This window comes from Oryza glaberrima, chromosome 7 (genome assembly GCF_000147395.1).
Source record: "Oryza glaberrima chromosome 7, OglaRS2, whole genome shotgun sequence".
Lineage (NCBI taxonomy): Eukaryota > Viridiplantae > Streptophyta > Magnoliopsida > Poales > Poaceae > Oryza > Oryza glaberrima.
Window position 1 is genome coordinate 13,425,341 of NC_068332.1, and position 23,910 is coordinate 13,449,250.

A 23,910-nucleotide genomic window follows, 5' to 3' on the forward strand; every position below is an offset into this window, starting at 1 on the left:
TTGGAACATCTGAACCTTGGTATAGTTGAGCACGGATTCGTGGCTGCCCTAGAGGCACAACCTACCCTGGTGGAGCAGGTTCGCATAGCTCAAGCAAGTGATCCTGAGATAGCGGAACTCAAAAAGACATGAGAGTTGGAAAAGCTCGAGGTTTTGTTGAGGATGAACAAGGAACAATCTGGATGGGAGAAAGATTGTGTGTACCCGAAAACAAGGAATTAAAAGACTTGATACTGACAGAAGCTCATCAAACTCAGTATTCTATTCATCCTGGCAGTACCAAGATGTACCAAGACCTCAAAGAAAAATTCTGGTGGGTCAGCATGAGAAGGGAAATAGCTGAATTCGTCGCACTCTGTGACGTTTGCCAGCGAGTAAAGGCAGAACACCAGAGGCCAGCAGGTTTGCTACAGCCACTTCAGATTCCATAATGGAAGTGGGAAGAAATCGGAATGGATTTCATTACGGGTTTGCCCAGGACGTCATCGGGGCATGATTCTATTTGGGTAGTCGTTGATCGACTCACTAAAGTGGCTCACTTCATTCCGGTGCATACTACCTACTCAGGGAAGAAGTTAGTAGAGCTTTATTTGGCAAGAATCATGTGTTTGCATGGTGTACCTAAGAAGATAGTGTCTGATCGAGGGAGCCAATTCAACTCAAAGTTCTGGCAGAAATTACAAGAAGAATTGGGAACCCGGTTGAATTTCAGCACTGCTTACCATCCACAAACAGATGGCCAGACTGAGCAAGTCAATCAAATACTAGAGGATATGTTAAGAGCTTGTGCGCTTGACTTTGGTGGAGCATGGAACAAAAGCTTGCCGTATGCTGAGTTCTCTTACAACAATAGTTACCAAGCTAGTCTGCAGATGGCACCGTTTGAAGCACTGTATGGACGAAGGTGTCGTACTCCGCTCTTCTGGGATCAGATAGGGGAACGCCAGTTGTTTGGTACAGAACTTTTAAATAAGGTAGAAGAGAAAGTCAGAGCTATCAGGGAAAGATTGAGAATCGCGCAATCTCGGCAGAAAAGCTATGCAGACAACCGCCGAAGAGAGCTCGCTTTCAAAACAGGGGATTATGTGTATCTCCGTGTCACTCCGCTCAGGGGAGTACATCGCTTCCAAACCAAAGGAAAGTTGGCACCACGCTTTGTGGAACCATACAAGATCTTGGAACGTAGAGGTGAAGTTGCTTACCAGCTTGAGCTTCCCTCCAACATGCTTGGCATCCACAATGTGTTCCACGTCTCTCAATTGAAGAAATGTTTGAGAGTTCCTGAGGAACAGGCAAGTCCGGATCAAATCGAAATCCAAGAAGACTTGACGTATGTGGAGAAGCCGACTCGTATCCTCAAAACCAGCGACAGAAGGACCAGAAACAAAGTAATCAGATTCTGCAAGGTTCAGTGGACCCACCACTCAGAGGAAGAGGCCACTTGGGAAAGAGAAGATGAGTTGAAGGCCGCCCATCCGCACCTCTTCGCCAGCTCTTCCGAATCTCGGGGTCGAGATTCCGTTTAAGGGGGGTAGGTTTGTCACGCCCTGAAGTTTCCCCCTCTCCTTGCTTTAAAAATTGGCTAAATAAATTGCTCGAAGAAATTGTTTAAATTAACCTAGAGCTAAATCTCTAATTAATAAATGCATTTAATAATCAAATTCGGCGTGGTGGAATTTTTCTTTGGTTCCACATGTCACAATATATTAACAGGATTTTTAGTGGAATTTTCAGAGCCTTGGAAATAATTTTAACCAATTAAAAATGAGCAAGCGCAATATTTTTAATCCCAGGAAAAATCCTTTCTTCGTTTTCTTTTTCTTTTCCTTCTTTTTTCTCTATTGGGCTGTCGGCCCACTCCCTCCCGCGCTCGGCCTCCTTCCTTTGGGCCGGCCCGTTCCCCTTTCCCCTCTCTCCGGGACGCTGACAGGTGGGGCCCACCTGTCAGGTCGTCCCCTTCCTCCAGCCGCCCGCCCCACGACGGCAACCGCCGCCGAAACCGTCCGCGCCGCCGCCTTCTCCGCTCCACACCGCGCCCCCACTCCGCGTCCCCACGTCGTCACCCTCCCCGCCATACCCGCCCACGCGCGCGCCCGCAAATGGGCGGGATTCGATTTGAATCCCCCCCACTCTCTCTCTCTCTCTCCCCACGTCACCGGCCAAATCGGGGGGTTTCCCGGCCATGTCCGCCCCTCTCGAGCCCCTATAAAGTTTCCCCGCATCCCCCTCTCCCTTTTCCCCTTTTCGCCGCGCTCTCCCGTGCCTCCTACCGCCGCTGCGCCGCTCGCCACTAGCGCCACCGTTTGCCGCCACCTCCGGTCGCGTGCCTCCGCCGCTAGAGCCGCCGCCGCGCCGCGCAGTCGCCGCCGTCGCGCTCACCGAGCCCGCCCGCACCTCGGCCGCCGCTTTGTTGCCGCGAATCACCGCCGGAGCTCCGATTCCCTCGCGCCGCCGGTGAGCTCGCCATTGTTTCCATCTTCCGCCATTTCTCCTCGCCGTGCCGCGGCTCCTCTTTTCTCCCTAACCCCTTCACCGCCTTTTCCCAGGTCGCGCTGCTCCCGTCCGCCGTTTTCCGAAGTACTGCCGCTGCTCATCCTCTCCCGCTCCGGTCGCCGCCCCTCTGGTGAGGACTCCCTCCCACTCCCTTTTCTCCCCTTCTCGCGTGCGCCACCGCCTTTGGCCGTGCCGCCGCTCCAGCCGTCCGCCGCCGCCTTTCACGCCGTCCGCCACCGCCTCCCTCCGCCGGTCGTCACTGTCGGCAGCCGCGCGCGCCGCCGCCGCTCGCCATGGCCGGTCGGTCGGCTTTGTGCCGAGCCTTGCCATGCGTAGCCGCCGCCCGCGCCGTCCGATCGGCCTCGGGCCGATCCGGACCGTCGGTCCCGTGGACCGGCGGTGGACCACCCGCGTGGTCCTGGTCCACGGTAGACCGGCCACCTTGTGCCGCTGCCAGTGGGACCCACTTGCCCGAGCCCCCTCTCCCTCCCCTTGTGCGCTGACAAGCTGGGCCCACCTGTCGGCGCAGCCCCCCCCTTGGATGACGTCAGCCCTGGGTATTATTGCGCAATAATTAATTAAGGACTTTTTCTTTATTAGTAAAAACACAGTTTATCTTTTAAAATTCATAAGTAATTCATTCGAGCTCCGCTTAAGTCCATTTAAGTCTCAGTAAATCAAGAAAAATGCAAAGTATCCATTAAAAATGGTTTTGTTTCCTATTTCAGTAGTCTTATAGCATGCTTATCTTGTGTGCTTTGTTTGTCGCGTAGTTTTTGGCCGTTTCGTCGATCCGCGGTTTCTCGGAGACGTTGCTGTGGTCTCATCAGTGCGAGAGCAAGGCAAGTCATGCATTACAATTGATCATATTGTACCCAATTTACAAATATCCCGCATTTCTATTAAATATTGCATTCTTTTACAATGTAATGTGGGATGTGTCCTATTACTCAACCATTTATTGTTTACCATATGCCATTGATAACTTGGGTATCAAAATGATTAGATGTTGGTTTAGGAAATGCTTAGCCATGCTTAGCTCAACTAGTACACAAATGGGGATCACATTATTACATAGACTTTGGCTATGAGCATAGTTTTGGATTGGTGCCACCGCAATGGTGTTAGTTAATTAAAATACACTGAATGGTGGGTTGTGGGTGCATGGTTTTGTTGGTCGCACCCATGGCAGTTAAGGACCGGTTCACGGGAAACCCTGGGAGACTTATCGTGCTTACCACAAGCGGGAGTGGGTAACTGCTTGATTTGAAGTATAGCTCGACCCTTTCCTAGGCACCGGTGGCGAGGGTGGGCGTGATGGAGTTGGGTCGGCCGGGGTGTCCGGTTGTCCAGCTGCCGGATTCACCGCGGCGCAAGAGGGGACCGCCCACTGCCTTTTGAGGGGTGGCGGTGAAACTTTAGCGTGGTGTGGATGGTTAGGGGAGGGTTATGTGGAGGGTCTTGTCACAATTTCCCCCTTTGCAGTATCATGGTGATACTTCGGGGCATGGCGACATGTGTGGAATTGTATCTTGTGGGTAAAGTTGTACACCTCTGGCCAGAGTAAAACTATTCGAATAGCCGTGCCCGCGGTTATAGGCGATCAACCAGATTCACCATGATTAGTCTCACCCCTAGTTTAGCTTAATGAACTGGTGTAGTTCAGGTGGTTGGTTGGGCCTGTTGCAACGTGGTGTAGTGTTGGACAGTGATTGATTAATATTGATTAATTACTACAGCTGTTTTACTGGTTTCAACTACTGCTTTGAAATGCCTGCTTTATGCAAAAGAACCCCTAGCTTCCTTTGGTTATATCCTGCATCATACCTCCTCTTCCGGTATGACTTGCTGAGTACAGTGGGTAGTACTCGGTCTTGCTCTCTTTTCCCCACACCAGAGCTGAAGATCTTTCTAGTTGGAGCTGTCTTGTTGAAGTTGGTTTCGTCGCTGCCGTCAAGGTTTGCCTGTGGAGTGGAGTCACCCCGCTGCTGAAGTCAAGCTTCCCGGTTTAGCTCGCTTTTATTTTTTTCCGCTGCATTTGTAATCTTTATATTTTTATAAGACGTGGATCTGTATGTCAACAATTATCGTTTGTGTACCCTGGCTGGTCCTGCACAGGGATTTACTGCACATTCAGCTTAGAAATTCTGTTTCGTGAATTTCTGGGTGTGACAGGGCACTGGATGGGGAGCTGATGATGGCGGGGGCCGAGGCAATCGAGGCGGCGGAGGGGAAGCCGAAGACGGCAACGGGAAGATGCGAGGGCGGATGCAGCTCGGGGCACCGGGAGGAGAGTCTACGATAGCAGCTAATGGGGGTGGGGCGGAGGCAATCATGGTGGCGAAGAGGGAGCTAAGGACAGTGGCAGGCAGATACGGGGCAGAGGTAGCTTGAGGAGTCGGAGGAGGAGCCGGCTACGGCCGACGGGGGCGGGGACAGAGGCAGTTAGGGCGTTTGAAGCAGAGCCCGAGGACGACAACTGTCTATAGGAGCGAGGGCGGAGGCATCTCATGGCCGCCGGCGTGTGGCTCATCCTCGACCTCTGCTGCGGGATGCACGTAGCCGCTAATGCGCCTCCTCCTTGGCATCTAACATCAGAGAGAGAGGTGCCAGATAGAAAAGAGATAGAGATGAGAGAGAGAGAGATCTACTAGGTGGCCCCCATCGGTTTTATAATAAAAGAATTACTGGCTGGACTGCCATATCAGACCAAAACCAGTTGAGAAGCTTCTGGGGGGTCATCCTGTATTAATAGTTGAGGGTGAAAGATTATCTGGTTTTCGGGTTTAGGGAGATAATTCGTAATCACCCCAATAGATCATGGGTGTAATTCAGACTTTTCCCTTATACTTCGTTCACATTTGATCGACGCCTCAACAAAACGAAATATTCAAAATTGATGGGCACATTAGTCTCAGATGGGATGCACTCTTCGATTTGCAAGCTCATTAGCTATGTGTAATGCGCTTCCGCATGCATGCAAGGAGGCTCCGGTTTGCTGGTCATTCATTTTGCATGTAAAGTCTTGGTTATATAAAAATTGGATGACTCTCTCACTTTATTAATTTTACATGGAAGAAACTGAATCTACAACATTAAATGAATAATACTTCATTTACAATTGATCGTTATATTGTGAAAACGAAAAAAAAAATCATATTTGATTGCCCCGAAACACTGCGAACCTATGAATTCCCTTTTATGTGGGGTGCATGCATGTGGCCATGTGGGGTTTTAATTGTGAGAGATTTACCCAATATTAGTAAAACCACTCACTCCTTTTTTACCGCATGCCATGTAATTAGCTCAAGATTAACTAAATCTCTACTCAACTTTGGTTGGTCATTTGCGTGCAATCATGAGAACCGAACCGGCACTGCAGCCAGCAATCCGGAATGCTTGGCAGTTGCTTATTGATTTAATTCTCCCTTTGCGTTGCAGCATAGTAATAAACCTAGGCCCTTTTCAAAACAAAACTTTTCACACTGTCACATCGAATATTCGATACATACATGGAGTATTAAATGTAGACAAAAAAACCCAATTATACAGATTACATGTAAATTGCGAGACGAATCTTTTAAGCCTAATTACGCCATGATTTGACAATGTGTTGCTACCATAAACATTTGCTAATGATGGATTAATTAGGCTTATAAATTTATCTCGCAGTTTCTAGGAAAAATATATAATTTGTTTTGTTATTAGACAATGTTTAATACTTTAAATGTGTGTCCGTATATCCGATATAATACACCGGAGCAAAATTTTTATCTTAACTAAACAGGGCACTGATATAACGATCAATTAAGAATGAAGAGGATGTACTCTGTGTGGGACTGAAAGTTTTCCTTCGCTTGGGTCTTGCTGCAAGATTGAAAAAAGTGAAAGATGGGGGTAGTACGGAGAGACTATTAATTAGCTCTACTATTAAAACTTGTTTAGTGAATGTGATTCCTTCTCGTACTCCACCTATCCTATAAAATGTCAACCTACTAGGCACATCTAAGACAATAAACTTGAGCATAGTAGGTTGGTATTTTATGAGACGGATGAGATTTATAATCCTAAAATATGTCAACGTTCAGTAGTAAATTGGTATTTTATGGGACTGAAGTAGTACATCCTCAGTCCCACACTGATTACAATCAGTTGGCACAAATCAGCGTGAATCTTGACGGCCACAATGAACAAATTAGGTACTCCCTCTTATATGTTTTTGGATGGATGATTACTACGAATCTGGATATACTTCATAAAGTGTTACATCTATTTAAAATCTCTTATATTTAGGGACGGAGGGAGTAGGATAGGTGGAATGATTAATTAATCATATTTTGTTTGGTGCGTGTTAGGTATGCCATGTGCATCGACTACTTGCGAGGTCCCGAGTCCCATCCCATGTCCTCTAGGGACAAAGCTACCACAAGGTTTTGAAAGTTGCAACCTTTTCTTGGAATACTGGTGGTAAGAGCATAAATTTCCTTTAGTAGTACGGAATGATTAAGCATCTTTAATTAGGTACTTCCTCTCTTTCATAATGTAAGACTTTCTAGCATTGCTCATATTCATTTAGATGTTAATAAATCTAGACATATGTATGTGTTTAGATTCATTAATATTTATATGTATGTGGGCAATGCTATAAAGTCTTACATTGTGAAACGGAGGGAGTATATGATGAGGTAGGGACCGGATCACAAATTTTGACAATTTGATCCTTTGCAAAAACTAATTTTATAAATGAACCTTGGCCAAAACTTATTTCAAAAATGATACTTTTGTTCAGCGTTAAATTGTATAGCACTGAACTTAGACACCTCAGCGCCAAATAGCACGGCGCTGAATGTACGTTGGCACGCCGACTCAGCCTCCCATCCACGGTGGCACGGCATTCAGCGCCAGTTGACATGGCGCTGAGGTGTCTAAGTTCAGCGCCAAGTGTCATTTCTGAAATAAGTTTTGGCCGCGGTTTATTTGTAAAATTTGTTTTTGCAAAGGATTAAATTGTCAAAATTTGTGGGGACCGGATACTGATTTAATCTAGTACTACAAGCACCTACAATAGTAAGGATATCCCAACTCAGAAATTATCAAGTAGTTTTTATACTTGCCATGTCATATAGATGCTATGTATAGTTTTTATACTTACCATGTCATATAGACGCTATGTATAGAAACTATATATCCCAAGGATAGTGTCTTCAAATTAAATTATCATCCAATCATCTATCTTCTCTTATTATCCTCTTGTTTTCTTGGTTCTTCTGTAGAGATGATTTTTTGCATTAGAAATGGCTTCTTCGTCTTTTTACCTCTCTCCTCATCAACTCTCTTGCCACATCAAAAATTTGTTTATGTGGTAATATATTTAATGTTATAGACACTATATGATAGAATCGACCGTTATCAAAATTTAAATTTTAAATCTTAAATTCTAAAGTTGATTTTAGATATTTTCAACTTAACGTAGGTTTTTTAATTGGTTTCTAAGTCACTAAGGATGTATATTTAAAAGTTTTACAATTTATTAGCCGTGGATAACCGTTTTGACTTGTAATCAGCTTATGGCCAACCGATGAGACCTTTAGATGGGTCTCACACAAGTCAACCAAATAGGCAATCTCTCGCATTGCATGTATAATCATAAAATTTTTTTTACGACAAGGTTTGAACTTTTGAAATTCTAACCATCAATTTTATATTACAATAATTTATAGAATCTAGCAGGCTCCTGTATTTGGCAAATCTATGTTAACTCAATTGTTTTGTTTTTATATTCATTTGAGAAATTATCTGAACCAAATCTTATTCAAAACATCAAATGACTAGAGGGGATAATTTTGTTCGGTTATTTAAAAAATGATCTTTACCTGTTGCAACGTACGGTCATTATTGTAGTAGATAGATAATAGATATTTAGCCTACATTTATCTTGTTACATATTAAATCTCATACAAGCATTGCCTTATCGATCATCTACCATTTACTACATTCTAATACCCAACATACTTCCTACATTATTTTCGTAAAATTTAAACATATATACATTCATCATCTCTGTAATATATTGTACATACATTAATTAATTTTGTTAAGTTTTGACCGCAAAGGATTATCCCATTGGTTTCCAACACGCACTAGCCATATTGAAGTCAAACGGTGAATATTAGTCCATCAATGATGACATCAGGGCCACCTCGCTTTCAAACACGAATGTCAACTTCTCCTTATTTGCGCCAACAACCGTGTCCTTAATTTCGCCTCCCTTGAGGAACATGAAGGTTGGGGAGACCGAAACGTCGAATAGGCCCGCAATAGATCTTACTTCATGAATATCAACCGTGAAGAAAACGGCATTTGGCAACTTCCTGGCAGCGAGCTCATCAAAAACTGGACCCATCTTGCGGGATGCTTCGCACTCCTTCATGGTGAAGTGAACCACCACCAGCTTGTCTTGGTCGATCCATCTCATCCAATCATCCATGCTGCGGATAGCAATCACCGGCTGCTCTGCTCCGTGCTCTCTGGACCGCTGCTCTCTTCTGCTCAGTTCAAACGCCGGACGGTTGGGGTTCTCATAGACTTGTCCTCTGATGTAGGCCTCCACCCTTGAAGCAACCGAAGTATCATTCCAGTCGGTGGTTGCTCGGACCTGTACGAGAGAGTGGAGGTGCTGGATACTGAAATGGAAATCAGGAATTTGTTTCTCAGCGTTGGGATGCAGCACAAGCCTCCGGAGCTGCGGCATGGCTCTTTCTTGGAAACGCAGCCCCATCCAATCACCCACATACCAAAACACAATGAGACACGGAAACCCATCATTACTACTCACGGTCAACCTTGAACTGGTTTCTGAATGTAGTTTTAGGAGCACCAAGTTAGGCAAGCTCCCGAGGGCACGAACACCTTCTTCTTCTACCTGAGAAACTCTGATATGCAAGTGCGTGAGGGCTATGAGAGAGGCTATGTTTTTTGGAACTTGTTGGAGGCAGCCGCCGATCCTCAGCTCAAATTTTCTCAGGTTATTTCGCCTTTTATGGGCCCATGAATCGACCAGTATGTCAATCAGATGGTGAAGGTAATTATCAAGAAGAATGGACTGCAGGTTTGATTTTACCACCTCCTCAAGGAAATGCTTCACGCCCTGTCGGTCGGTTTCACGGTGATGGTTTAGACGACCAAATTTTACCCCAAGCACCCTCAGTTGCCTCCACTTATTAACAAACCTTGCTACCTCATGAGGAAGTGAGCCGTCATGACCCTGAAGGACTTTTGATACTTCCTCCAACTTTGGCATTCCCTCTATTTCTCTCGGTATTACCAAATTATCGGCAAGCAGAGTTACCAGTTTTGTCCATTCTGCTACTCTTTTCACTGTAGTACCCCGTAAATCTAAGAAACTCAAATGCTCAAGCGCCATAAGTTCTTGAGGCAGGCTGGTGACTTCTGTCCCGCGAAGTCCCAGGTACCTTAGTAGAGACAAACATCCAATGCTCTCAAGTTGTCTCTTTCCCAACCCCTTGGTACCTTCAAGATCCAGCACTCGCACAAGTACGAAGTCTCTTACATCAGGCATCCTTGTAGCATCCCCAGAAAATGCAAGGGAACGCACTCTAGATAGGTGTGACCTGCTCAACTCGTCGTCGATACAGCTCGAGTTTTCATCACTGGAGACAAGGCAAAATCGTCGAGCTCTGTCACATGGTAATAGTCCAGACTTCAACTCTGCTCCGTATGTAATAAAGTTTTCTTGTGCTGACAAAGATACCATGAAATCAAGAACAACACCATGAACAGTGCAACCAATGGGCAGATCATCATGGTCGTCAAACGCGGGCTGAACTAGTCTCCTAGCAATAAGTTCTTCAAAGTACCTCTCTGCTGTTTCCCACAAGTTTTCATTGTCTCTTTCAGGAATAAATCCTTCTGCTATCCATCTCCATATCAAGCAATCTTTCTTGATGATATTTTTTTCAGGAAAAGCACTCAAATAAAGAAAGCAAGACTTCACGGGCAACGGTAGATCAATATAACTGATCTCTAATATCTCTCTCATAGGTTGTGCTGTAGAATGATATTGGTCAATCATTTGCGACTTCCGTGGCGAACATGCACATTTGCAGAACAATAGTCCGGCTGTAACAGTTATGGCCAATGGTATGCCACCACACCTTTCTTGCAACTGCAACATTTTCTGATAAATCTTAGGCAGCAAATCTTTTTTTGGAACAGATATTTTGCTATCAAATAGTGTTTCCGAGTCATCCTTGCCAAGACTCGCCATCTCATAAACAACATCGCCGGGATGTATGCAGCAAGATTCCGCAACATCCTTGCTGCAAGTTGTTATCAATATTCGACCAATAGCCGGCTTTTCATTATTGGGCATAGCACTACTGATAACCTTCCAAGTCCATATGCTCCGCACGTCGTCCAGCACGACAAAATAACTAGCAGAAAATTTTCAGAATGTTCACATTAGTATCGGGTAGGAGCATGAGATATATCACAATGCATATTATATTTTTAATCACAAGAAGAGAGATACAGTTCAATAAAGGGACTGTTAATTTGACATTCAACAAAACAACACATTTCTATATCTTGCAAATTTTGAAGGGAGTATCTAATTAAAATACTACCATAAGTTTTTTAAAACTTTCAGTTGTAACTATAATATAATTGAAATTTAGTTACATTGTAGCTGCACTGTGATTGTATTGTAACTACACTGTAACTACGATATAACTTATATAAAACTTATATTCAACTATCAAAGCCGGAGCTAGAACGAAATAGATGGAGTGGCACTTATTTAATTTACTCTACTTTACATTGAGTTTAAACTGATGAGGGTGTACATATGGTAAAAACAGGTGAGGCATAACTAAAAAATTTTCTTGACCAGTTTCCTCGGCAACCCCCCCCCCCCCCTCATATAGGCTAGCTTCGCCCTGAAGTTTGATTTGGTTGGCTAGCGCCGGGATCTTACGTGTGATATGTGTGAAAATTTCTTCCTAGCATTTTTTCCCTTCATGCATAAATCTCAAGGCGGCCCAAGGTTTACAAATATGAATGTTTTGGGGGGAAAGCAATTCCGATTTTGAACCATAGAATTGCTTTAATACTTGTGCATTACTTTCCAACCCTAAGCCATCCCTCTTCTCCTCCTTCCCTGTCGCCATCGCACGAGACGACACAAGTCACCCAAACAGAACTCTGTCCACCACCGCCGCCCAACCACAACGGCTCCTCGGAAGTCGTCAACAGCACCTGTGAGGGCCCCAAGCCCAAGCAACCCCCCGATCCTTCCCTCCCTTCCGTAGGCTAAAGTAACCAAGGTACCCTCATTGCCGCTCTCCAGCCCATGTCCACCGTCCGGCCACCGCCTTCCACAGCCATCTCCCTATAAGCCAAACAATCTCTCCCCTCTTTCACCCATGAGACCCTAAACCCCAACATATTGGCTGCTGTTGGACACCGGAGCTTTGTCACAGCTAGAGGAGAAAATGGTCGCCAAAGCACGAATTGAGAAACATATCCTAAGGTTAGAAATTTACAAGATTTTGACCCCAATTTTATGTCAAGAGCTATTTAACCATTCCATTCCATAAAATGCATTTTCTGCAGCAAACGGTTTCAATCTGTGTTCAATCAGTTGTAGCGCAAAATTTTAGGTCATTTGTTTCCTAAAGATAGCGGTGTAAGTATATAAATAGATGGATTATTTCGATCGATGCAATAGATCTTGTTTTTATATGTCCGCCCTTGCAATTGCACCGACGGTTTGTGTAGTTATTGCACATATTTTTCTTGGGAAACTACCGCGTACTACGAATATAGTTTGTGATAGCATCGTCTGATAACAGAAATTTAACATAGTTAAGTGATAGTACTTATGTATTTGGGCATATGAGGTTTACCTCCTCCTTTGTAAGACAGCCCAGAGTTTAGCTATGACCTCCTGCTCCTCCCATGATCGCGTGACGCAAAAATTAGAGCTCTCCCCCTGTGAATCCACGACGTAGCTCCAGTTTGGCTCAACTTGATCGAGTACACTCATTATAATCGTCTTTGCAGATGGGTTCCGGCCAAGATAGACGAAAGCTCCGCAGTCGAACTTCCCGTCCAGCAACAGCTTTCGGTAGACCTCTGTGGCAAGAGCTGTCTTACCGATGCCTCTGGTCCCGAAGATGGAGACCACCTTACGATGATTCTGTTTGTCGTCCATGATGTGGTCGACGATCACCTGCTTGGGTTCATCAATGGCGACAAGGCATGGCGCCTCCCCATAGAGCAGCTTAGCGCCGCCGTCGATGGTGTTGTCTTTGCTGGGTTCAGCATCTGCATCTGGATCAGCATCAGGAGTGGGGTCCCTGCTCAGAAGATGGTAGCGTCGGCAGCGATCTTGGGCGTCTTTGATATCTGCCTTGAATTCTTCCACTTGTTTGGCAATATCAGAGCACCAGAAGTCGGCGACCGGCTTGGAGGGAGGACGGGTGAGGCAGCCGTCGACCCAATCTTCCATGTCGTAGATCAGGCCACGGACTTGCAGCATCCACTCGCCGATGAGGGCGTCCCTCCTCCGCCTGGTGGCAAGCGTGAACACGCCACCGTTTACTAGGCTCCTCAGATTCTCCCGCAGGCCCCCCAGCGTGGGATGTTGATCCTCCAGCGCCGTCAGCTTGTGCTTCAGGGAGATCATTGCTCCCGTGGTAGAGCTCACCATGGGCATGGGATCTGGAACAGCAAGATCCATCTCCCGATAGATCGAGGCCTTCAACACCACGAGGATGACAACAGGGTGGGTGCTACTCTGCTCAGAGGGAAGAAATTAAGAAGCCTAAGCGTGGATGTTAATTGTTGTTTCTGGCAGCCGCGCCCATAACAAGAAGCTATAGCGAGAGATGGAGTTTTAGTCAAGGAGAAGCATTAATATAGATTCATAACGCGGTTACCTAAGTTAATGTGATATTAATAATATTGTATATGTGCATCACCCTGCTTGTTCTAATATTTAGGCCAACCTTTTACAAGTAGATTATCGGAGACAACCTAAATATCACCATTGTATAGACCCTTCGTTGCAAATTTTCATGGTCAAGCACTCAAACCATACTTTTTTGAGAAGCACGCAGTCTCCCACTAAGACCAACCAGATCGTCATATTTTATTTTGAGGGGACCAAGTCGTCATTTTCTTTTTTTTAGGGGAACCAGATCATTATTGACGCTCAAACCTTCATCTCTTCTACCCTCATCAGAGATAAAGTGCTCAGTGATAACAAAATATCATCATCACAGATGAGTCATCTGGGTGTACAAGTCTTTTAAATGCAAAAAAAAAAATCTTAAAAATATTTTTACAACCTTACTCGCCTTCATATCCATGGGCGATACACGACTACACACAAATCCACGATGTTTCAAGCATTATAGACATGCATGCATTTGTTGAGTTTCGAACTCGATACATTCCTTTCTATAAAGATCACCCTCATCAACTCACCAAAAGAATAAAATACATATTGATTGCTCTTTCAACGTTATTTTCTCTAACTGGTCATGTCTGAAACATGTAACATATATTTAACACTCTAAATGATTTCAAATGAAAACGTTATAAACTAAAATGTCTTAGATCTCATCGCATTCAATAACTTTTATATATGGAATATCTCCATCTGAGGTCGTTTGAAGAATTCAAAATTTCACTTTTCAAATTACATCTCACCTTATAATGGATATTCACGGTATGTAAACTATCTAAAATAAACATATTGCCAATTATAATGATATAGATCTGGTTGAGTTCTACGACTTGCATATAAGGCATATTTTCATTCGAGGTCATTTGAAAAGTTCAATATTTCGTTTTAAAAATAAATCTCATCACTTGTAATGCATGATCTCTAATGAAAATGATGTCAGTTACAGAGTTGTAGATATCGTCGAGGTCTACAACTTTTATATAGAGCAGATCTCCATCCAAGATTGTTTGCAAAATTAAAAAATATTATACTCCCTCTGTTTCATATTACAAGTCATTTTGACTTTTCTTCTAGTTAAATTTCTTTAATTTTGAACAAGTTTATAGAAAACACAGAGTTTTTCAACACAAAACAAATATAGTTGATGTTAGATTTAATAAAATTAACTTAGTGTTTTGGATGCTGTTAATTTTTTCTATAAATTTGGTCAAACTTAGTAAATTTTGATTTGGAAGAAAAGGCAAAACATCTTACAATATGAAATAATGGGAACAAGTACACAGCGCCCGGAACCTAAGTTAATGTGATATTAGTAATACTATCTCCTTTTTCTTTATAGATGGCGCCGTTAACTTTTTATCATACATTTAATAACTCGTCTTATTTAAAAAATTTATGTAATTATAATTTATTTTTTTATGAGTTGTTTTGTCAATCAAAGTATTTTGAGCATTATTTATATCTTATACATTGACATAAAATTTTTGAATAAGATGAATGGTCAAACATATGTTTGAAAGTCAATAGCGTCATCTATTTAAAAATGGAGGGAGTATTATATGCGCAGTTGTATACATCAGCTTGCTAGTTCTAATGTTGAAGCCAAACTTGTGCTTGTAGATTATCGGAAACGACCTAATTAAATATCACCATTGTATAGACCCTTCGTTGCGAATTTTCATGGGCGATACTTTTTGCGAGACAGTCTCTATAAGTGACCCAGCAACCATTCATTTTGTTCATCACTCCAGTTAACTGATTATCATTTCCAAATGGAAGGTGGAGAGGTGACTCAACATCTGAGGCTCTTGTGGACTCTGCAACAGAAGATCGCTGCTGTCATCCAAGAAAATAAGATGTTGAATGGCCGAGTCAAGAGAGGCCTGGAAAGAATCTCGCTGGAGATGAAGTTGGCGGCCATAGAAATCAAGTCGTCTAACGACATGACTCGAGCTGAGCCAGCACATGAGGCCAAGATTGTGCTGCTGAAGGAGTTGGCTATGGATGTCGAGGATTTCATCGATCTTAACCGGGTTCCAACTGAGACATCTGGTTTCTTCCGCACCGCGGTTGGTTTGGACCCCCGTCCAGAGATAGTGGAAAGTCTCAACAAGTTCAAGGAAGATATCCAGAAAGTGCGGGAATGGAAACCCGTCAATGGAGTCGGACTCGGATCCAGCCAGCAGCTGGGAGTGGGAGAGCGTGGTGCTGCGCCACGGCCAGCACCAGCTCATCCTCCCGACTTCGACGAATCATCAAGAGATGAGCTTCTCCGCTGGTTGCGGCCAGAAGCCCAAGGGCAACCACAGGAGTTGAAGGTGATCTCCATCGTGGGATGCCGTGGCATGGGGAAGACTGCCCTCGCAAGGGCAGTCTACCAGGCCTGTACTCTTCGTCAACTCCATGAATACGACTTCATTTCTTGGGTTGCGGCATCCGAATGCAAGAATCGGGACGACCTTCTAACGAAGGTTCTTGAGCACAACTCCGGAAGCACCTCCCGTATCGAGCAACCCAGCAGCCTTCGGGAGTTTTTGCGGGACAGAAGGTATTTCAATCTCTCTCTCTCTCTCTCGATTTTTTTTTTTACATTGAAAATCCTTTTAGAAGGATACTTGAAACTCATCTTGAAAACTTCTCTCAGTAGGAATAATTCGACTCTCAATTTAATCAGCTTAAACTTTCGGCGGGTGAAAGGGCATGTAGCCTAGTGGTTGTAGTGACCTGAGTAGCACCCTAAGATCCTGAGTTCAAATCTCCATAGGAGCGAATTTCAGATTTGATTATTTTAAGGGCTAAGTTCCTAATTTAAAAAGGCTGCATATTGTATATATCCGGTTGGATGTAAAGGCCGGGTAAAAAACTACCCTTCTCTAAAAAAGAAAATCTATTTATACTTGTCCACTTCAAAGCTTGGAGCAAGTAGAGCTTTCGAGCTACCACTACCTTAGAGAACACTTCAAAGCTTGGAGCAAGTAGAGCTTTCGAGCTACCACTATGTACAGACGCTACACCCTTCTTTAAAAAAAGGAGCAATACTAAAATTAAAAAAATGCATATATAACTCTTTTATGTGGAGTTGAATGATGACAATCTTTGTATGAAAATTGTAGCACTCAGCGAGATCAACAATTTTTTGTAGTTGGAAATTTTTCATCTGAGATTTAGGGACCCAAATATTCGTTACAAGCTCTAGGATATAATTATAAAAATGATTTTTTTATGTTTTTTCAAACAACTTTAGATGGAGATTTACTCCCTCCGTTTTATATTACAAGTCAATTGACTTTTTTTAAGACAAAGTTCTTTTGATTTGACCTAGTTTACAGAGAAAATTAGCAATATTTATAACACAAAATTAGTTTCATTAAATTTAATATTGAATATATTTTGATAATATATTTATTATTAGAAAAATTACTATATTTTTCTACAAATTTGCTCAAACTTAAAGAATTTTGACTAAGAACATCAAACGGCTTATAATATGAAACGGAAGGAGTACAACTTTGCAGTTGAAATTTTTTACATCTGAAACTGTTTAGGTGTCTAAATATTCATTACAAGATCTGGTGTCTATTTTTACATGGGGCTCTTTAGGAAACTTCGAAAAAATATTTTAAATCTAATTGAGGTAAAACAAAGATCTCTAAAATCCTTACATTGTTCTTTTTAGTATGACATGGTATATATTTTCTTTCAATATTACCTTTAGGTCATTCACTAATATCAAGTTACATATAGACTACTTCACATAAGTAACAATCTTATTAAAATAAATGTTCTAAGAAAATTGGACACAACCATTCTAAAGAAAATATTTCTAGGATAGTAAAGAACTTAAGATCATCTCAATCAAATTAAAAATGAATTATCTACAACTTTTTAAAGTAAGCCATTTTTAGGAAAAATATATTTTGCAGATGGACTTCTTGAACGGCCTATTTAAAATGATTTTCACATGCGATTCTCATAAGAAAAGCCTGGAAAATCAATTCCCTTGAGAAATGAGAGCACTGCTATTATTTTTTTAAAAAAAACCATAGTTCTTTTTCTCTAAGTTGGATGATGACAAACTTTATATAAAATTTGTAGCTCTCAATGAGATCGACAACCTTATAGTTGAAAGTTTTTTCATCTAAGAAAGTTTAGGACCCGAATATTCATTACAAGCTTTCAGATCTATTTTGAAAACATGCTCTATGGCCCTGTTTAGATCCCACCACAAAATTTTTCACACTGTCACATCGAACGTTTGAACGCATGTATAAAGTATTAAATATAGGCTTAAAAATAACTAATTACATAGATTGTGATTAATTTGCGAGACGAATCTTTTAAGCCTAATTGCTCCATGACTTGATAATGTCGTACTACAGTAAACATTTGCTAATGACGGATTAATTAGGCTTAATAAATCTGTCTTGTGGTTTACTGACGTATTCTGTAATTAGTTTTTTATTAGTGACCAAATACCCCATGCGACACCCTATATAATACCTGATGTGACACGCCAAAACTTTACACCCCTGATCTAAAACACCCCCTATATTAGAGATGTAGAGCTCAACGCAATCTACAAGTTTGTAATAGATGATATTTTATTTGACGTCATTTAGAGTGTTAAATAGATGTTATAAGTTTTAAAGAGCTGAAGTCGAAAGAATATGCGTGATATTCATGAAGTTGCATCCTTTTGGTGAGACCATAAGGATGCTATGCATGGAGTGAGAGGTATTGGGTTCAAATCCTGAATATCGCACTTCCTTAATACCACATTACTTGTGACTTAGGATGTGTACCGGTGTATACATGTATAATAAAATACAAAATATTTTTTTCATTTTTTCGCACCTACAAAAATAAAAAATAGAAAATTAATTTTTAATTTTTTTAGGGTAAACCTTGGTAGCACTTTATTCACAAAAAAATGTGCTCACAATCGTCATCAAGACAAGGTAAAATAAAACCTAGGGGAACCGAAACCTAGGTTGTGCTACCATGTTCGCCGAACATTGAACCCAACCTAACTTCACAGCTTGGAACTCACTCAAGCTAGATTATGTTGGACTAAGGTGCCATGGATCGATCAGTTTATTTCTTTCTGCCCCACCATATTAGCCATCACGAAAGAATCTTTTTCAACCTTTACCTTTATAGCTCCCATCTCCCTTGCCAATGAATATTGACTTTCATGGTCAGTTGGGAATCCGGTCCTCGATTTCACAGGCCCTTAGGATGCGTTTAGTTCCTGAAAAAAGTTAGAAGTTTAGGGAAAGTTAGAAGTTTGGAAAAAAAGTTGGAAGTTTATGTGTGTAGAAAAGTTTTTGATGTGATGTGATGTGATGGAAAGTTGGAAGTTTGGGGTAGTTGGGGGTGAACTAAACACAGCCTTAGTTGTAGGCGGTTCAATTCAAACACCATTGTAAATGGGTTACTGATCGCCTGCACAAATGTCTTTTACCACCATACCAATATTTTTTACACTACCTGATAAATAGATTTTTTTTTTGTGAAATAACTATGATTTGTGATTGATAAGTTCTGAAGTGATTGTTGTGTTTCAACCATGCTATATGTCTAATAAGATTTTTACGCAAAGTTTTTTTTCCTTATGTTCACAATATTTCCTATAAATATATGACCATCCATGGTACAATGTTTTCTTTTTTTCTTTTAGTTTAATCTCTAATCCTCAACATGTAATTGGAATAAGGACCTAAATTAATGTTGAAGTGAAAGAAAATATAGAATGATGCCATTTTGGAAGCAAATATTGGAGGAAGTTTGAACTGAATCTTTTAATTGCAAATGTGGGTAATTTATATTTAGAAATTGGGTACTTTTAGGTTCATCTTTTCGTAATGCAAAGTGGATAATTGAGAACCAGATATTATGGTACTTTAGGCCCTTTTTTGTGATGGCAAAGTGGATGATTTGCAAAAGTTGTTAGACTACGTCAGTTTTTTTCTAGTGGCAAAGGTTTATAATCTGTGAACAGATTAGATCCAGTGGCTATCGTTATCAATCATGACTCGCCAAACTGAGAATTAGATGTTTTGCTTTTTTTTAATGATAATATTTATAATTTCTCTAATTTTTAGTGCATCTCGTAAGGATTAATGGAGGCTCAAAATGAGCCACACACCAATCAGTAAGATGTTGCAAAACTTCGTGCATGCATGTTATTTTTCACTCACCATTAGAGTTTCATATTTATGTATGTTTTCCTTGATTTCACCCAAAAAAAAAACATGGTCCTAAATATTCTGTTTCCAATGTGCTTTGCGACCTAGGTACTTGGTTATTATCGATGACATGAGCAGGGCAGAAATGTGGCAAATAGATGAGTTCCCGGAAAATGGCAACAGTAGCAGAATAATTGTGACCACAAGCATCCACTCCGTTGCGCGCCGGGACAAGGGTTTTGTATATCCAATGCAATGTTTGGGCAAAACTGAGTCAGAAGATTTACTCTGGGAAATAGTTGGTAGAGACAACCTGTCACCTGTTCTAAATAATGCCCCAGATGACATCATTTTGAAATGTGGAGGTTTGCCGCTGGCGGTGGTCAGCGCAGCTAGTTATTTGCGTAATCAAGGACAAGTTGAGCATCCTGTAACAGGAGGAGTCACAATAGAGCTCTGCAGAAGGGTTTCCCGCGAACTTGGAGACAAGATACTACAAGGCCGGGAAGCCGAGTTTGAGAGAATCAATAGAGCCCTTCAGCATTGCTACAGCCAACTTCCTGACTACACTCACCGTAACATCTTGCTTTATGCCAGTGTATTCCCCAAAGGCCGCCCTATTAGAAGCAAGGTTCTGATTAGAAGATTAATAGCTGAAGGATTAGTTGCTGGGCATAGCACCCACACCGATGAACAAGTTGCCACCAGTTGTTTATATCAGTTCACTGACCGGAGTATCGTCGAACCACTAGTAATCAACAATGCGGAGGTCTCCACGTTCAAAGTCTACAGTATAATTCTCGAGTTCATCATCTGCAAGGCAATCTCAGAGAACTTCGTCGCTCTGGTTCAGAAAGGTGATAACGGAGAAACTGTATATAACCGAGTGAGCGAAGGCCCCATCATCGATTTCAAGGTCCGCCGACTCTCTGTTCACGATGGCAGCGAAGAAGCAGTCAACAAGGTTGCGGAAGATATCAATTTGTGTTATATGAGGTCGCTCACGGTCTGCAAAAGCGATTTTCTCCATACACTCGGTATCCAAGTCTGCAAGTTATTGCGAGTTCTGGATCTGAGAGGTTGCAAGGGGGTCAATGATATTTTTACCCAAGTCATATGCAAGCTGCATTGTCTCAAGTACCTCAGTCTCAGAGAAACTGACGTTGTCAGCCTTCCCCCAGATATAGGACACCTAACCAAGCTGCAAACACTGGACATTCGAAACACGCCTGTGAATACTCTGCCCATTGAGGTAATCAAGTTACCGTTGTTAGCTCACCTGTTTGGCCAGTTTGAGCTACCATCGCATGTGGAATGGTCAGAGAGAAGTAGTAGTAAATTGCAGACTCTGGCTGGGGTCTGCATTAGACAGGGAGAAGACAAGAGCTTTGATAATATTATACTTCACGCCACAAACTTGAGGAAGGTGAAGATCTATCAACAAACTAGTACTTCAGATTTGTCCGGCAGCAAGACGGCAAGATTAAGCTCTGCTGGCTCTTGTCGTGCATCGGCTAGCATTAGCAATTCGCCCCTGTTGCAGCCCCGCAGCAAACCCCTCTCTGTGTCAATTGATTCCACTGACTTGTCTAGAGAGTTTGTAAGTTATTTGAAGGCTCCCAGCGCTATCACTTCTATCAAACTTCGGGGGAACCTGGAGAAGTTGCCTGCTGCTGCTACATTGAAACAACTGATTGGACTTCACGAGCTAACACTCATCTCAGCTGGTTTGAGCGTGGAAGCTTTATCTGCCCTGCAAGATTTACATTACTTGCAATATCTCAAGTTAAAAGAAGATCTCAGCGGCTGCAGGTGGTGGAAAAACGGCACCTTTGTTGTCCACAAAGATGGTTTCCCAAGCCTTAAGCGACTGTGCTTCGAGGCGCCAAAGCTTCCAGAAATAATATTCCGACAAGGATCCATGCAGACTCTGACCATCCTTGAGCTGCTTTCCACATCTTTTTCATCGCAGACGTGTGATGATCGGTATCAGAGCTGGTTTGGTGTGCAGGGCATCTTACATCTTGGGAATCTCCACGAGGTCATCCTCCACCACTCTACAGAAAAAATGCAGGATTGGAAAAAAGTGGCGCTTCGGCACAAAAACAAGCCATCTGTGAAGAGGCAACCACAACCACAATAACGCGACCTTGGAAAGTACTAGTAGCGATTTGTCTCCCTCTGTTTGTCGCTTAATCTGCTTTGTTCGATAATGTTCAACATATCAGCTCTAAGTGACGTACGTACGTGTAATACTAATCGATAGAGCTGCATATATTTACTGAGCCTTTTGAGGCATCGAGCAGCACATTGTGGTTAGTTACCGCACGTATATATATTGGTAATGTAACATTGCACTTCACATCGTGGTTAGTTATCACGCCTATATTGGATACAATCTAGTGTCTTTCAGTCAGAGATCAATATTTTTTCAACATTTGCTAGGTCGGCTTCCAAGTCTGGGCCATGAGATATAGAAAAAAATTTGAAAATATACTCTTTTTTTTCATATTTTACATTTATATACACGTCTGAGATTAATTTGCAAAAATATACCTAACCCGCGGATTGGTTACGCGGGAGCGAGGGCGAACCACAGACTCGAGCCGGTCGTGCGGAACCGGGATGTGCGACCGAGCCAGTCCCGCATAGCTGGACGGCGGGACCGAGTCGTTACCGCGGCGCACGGCGGTACCGCAGAACGGCGACGTGGGACAGGCGCGGTCCCGCGGTTCCAACGCGCGGTACCCAAGCCGATCCCGTGGTCACTCCGGTTCCGTGTCTTATTTCCCAATTTTTCCAAATCATCTCCTTTGATTTTCGCACGCACGTTTTTCAAACTACTAAACGGTGCATTTTTTGCAAAAAGTTTCTATATGAAAGTTGCTCAAGCAAATCATATTGATCCATTTTTGAAAAAAATAACTAATAATTAATTAATCACGTACTAATTTATTGCTCCGTTTTCCGTGTGAGACATGTATTCACAATTTACGAAACAACATCCATGAGGGAGCGGCGGTCCCGCGCATTCGGAATGCGGGAGAGGGGCCGGTCCCGCGTATCCGGCATGCGGGAGCGCTCCGGTTCCGTGCGTTTATTCCCCCAATTTTTCCAACTCATCTCCTTTGTTTTTCGTGCACACGCTTTTCAAACTGTTAAACGACGCATTTTTTGTAAAAAGTTTATATACGAAAGTTGCTAAAAAAATCATATTGATCCATTTTTGAAAAAAATAACTAATAATTAATTAATCGCGTGCTAATGTACTGTTCTATTTTCCGTGCGGGACATGTATTCACAATTTAGGAAACGATGTGTGTGCGGGAGCGGCGGTCCCACGCATCCAATATGCGGGAGCGCTCTAGCTCGGCGGGTCCGCACCGTGACGCAAACAACCGCGGTGCCGCTCGCCTGTCCTGCGGGACCGGCACGGTATCGCATCCCCGGCCTGCGGGACCGACGCTCCCGCGCAACCATCCTACGGATTGGGTATATTTTTGCAAATTAATCTCGGACATATATATAAATGCAAAATATGAAAAATAAAAGTATATTTTCAATTTTTTTTCATGAGATATAGCCGTGGAGCTAACAACCAATCTATCTATCTATCTATCTATCTATCTATCTATCTATCTATCTATCTATATGTCTGTCTGTCTGTTATTTGTTAAACTAGAAAGTTAGTCCGCGCATTTACACGGATATGTATGTAAGTTGTGCTTTACACTAACGCTCATCAATTCGGTTCTCACAAGTTTACCGATGTATATAATGTCCTTCTTTGCTATACCTAAAGGAGTAATCAAGAAATTGGATTACTTTATGTTTAGGTTTTATTGGCAAGGAGATAGACATAAAAGAAAGTATCGGCTAGCAAAATGGGACATTTTGTGCCAACCAAAAGATCAAGGGGTTTAGGGATACAAGAATTGGAACTTAAAAATATAGCCCTTCTGAGCAAGTGGCTTTTTAAGTTACTATCAACTGATGGAATGTGGCATAATAAATACCTCGGTTTACAACCTCTATCACAAGTCCAGTGGAAACCTGGAGATTCACACTTTTGGGCTAGCTTTATGAGAGTCAAACCCGATTTTTTAAAGTTTGGCTCTTTCTCTATTAAGGATGGTTCTCAAGTTTGGTTTTGAAAAGATAAATGGTTGGGTAATGCACCTTTACGAGAACAGTATCCTTGTCTTTATAACATTGTAAGACACAAACAAGCGATAA

General features: G+C 42.5%; 2 protein-coding genes across 2 annotated transcripts; one reads left to right on the forward strand and one right to left on the reverse strand.

Annotated features, from left to right (window-relative positions):
* Window positions 1–8,405: 8,405 nt before the first annotated feature.
* On the reverse strand, window positions 8,406–13,383 carry LOC127778658 (disease resistance protein RGA5-like). Its single transcript, XM_052305278.1, has 2 exons — window positions 12,420–13,383; window positions 8,406–10,946 (listed from the first exon to the last, which is right to left on the reverse strand). The coding sequence occupies exons 1-2, from the start codon at window positions 13,253–13,255 to the stop codon at window positions 8,663–8,665; spliced, it is 3,120 nt and encodes a 1,039-aa protein (XP_052161238.1). The 5' UTR covers window positions 13,256–13,383; the 3' UTR covers window positions 8,406–8,662.
* Window positions 13,384–15,258: 1,875 nt separating this feature from the next.
* Window positions 15,259–21,844, forward strand: LOC127780202 (disease resistance protein RGA4-like). The gene is made up of 2 exons (XM_052307142.1): window positions 15,259–16,034; window positions 19,783–21,844. The coding sequence occupies exons 1-2, from the start codon at window positions 15,259–15,261 to the stop codon at window positions 21,815–21,817; spliced, it is 2,811 nt and encodes a 936-aa protein (XP_052163102.1). The 3' UTR covers window positions 21,818–21,844.
* The last annotated feature ends 2,066 nt before the right edge of the window (window positions 21,845–23,910 follow it).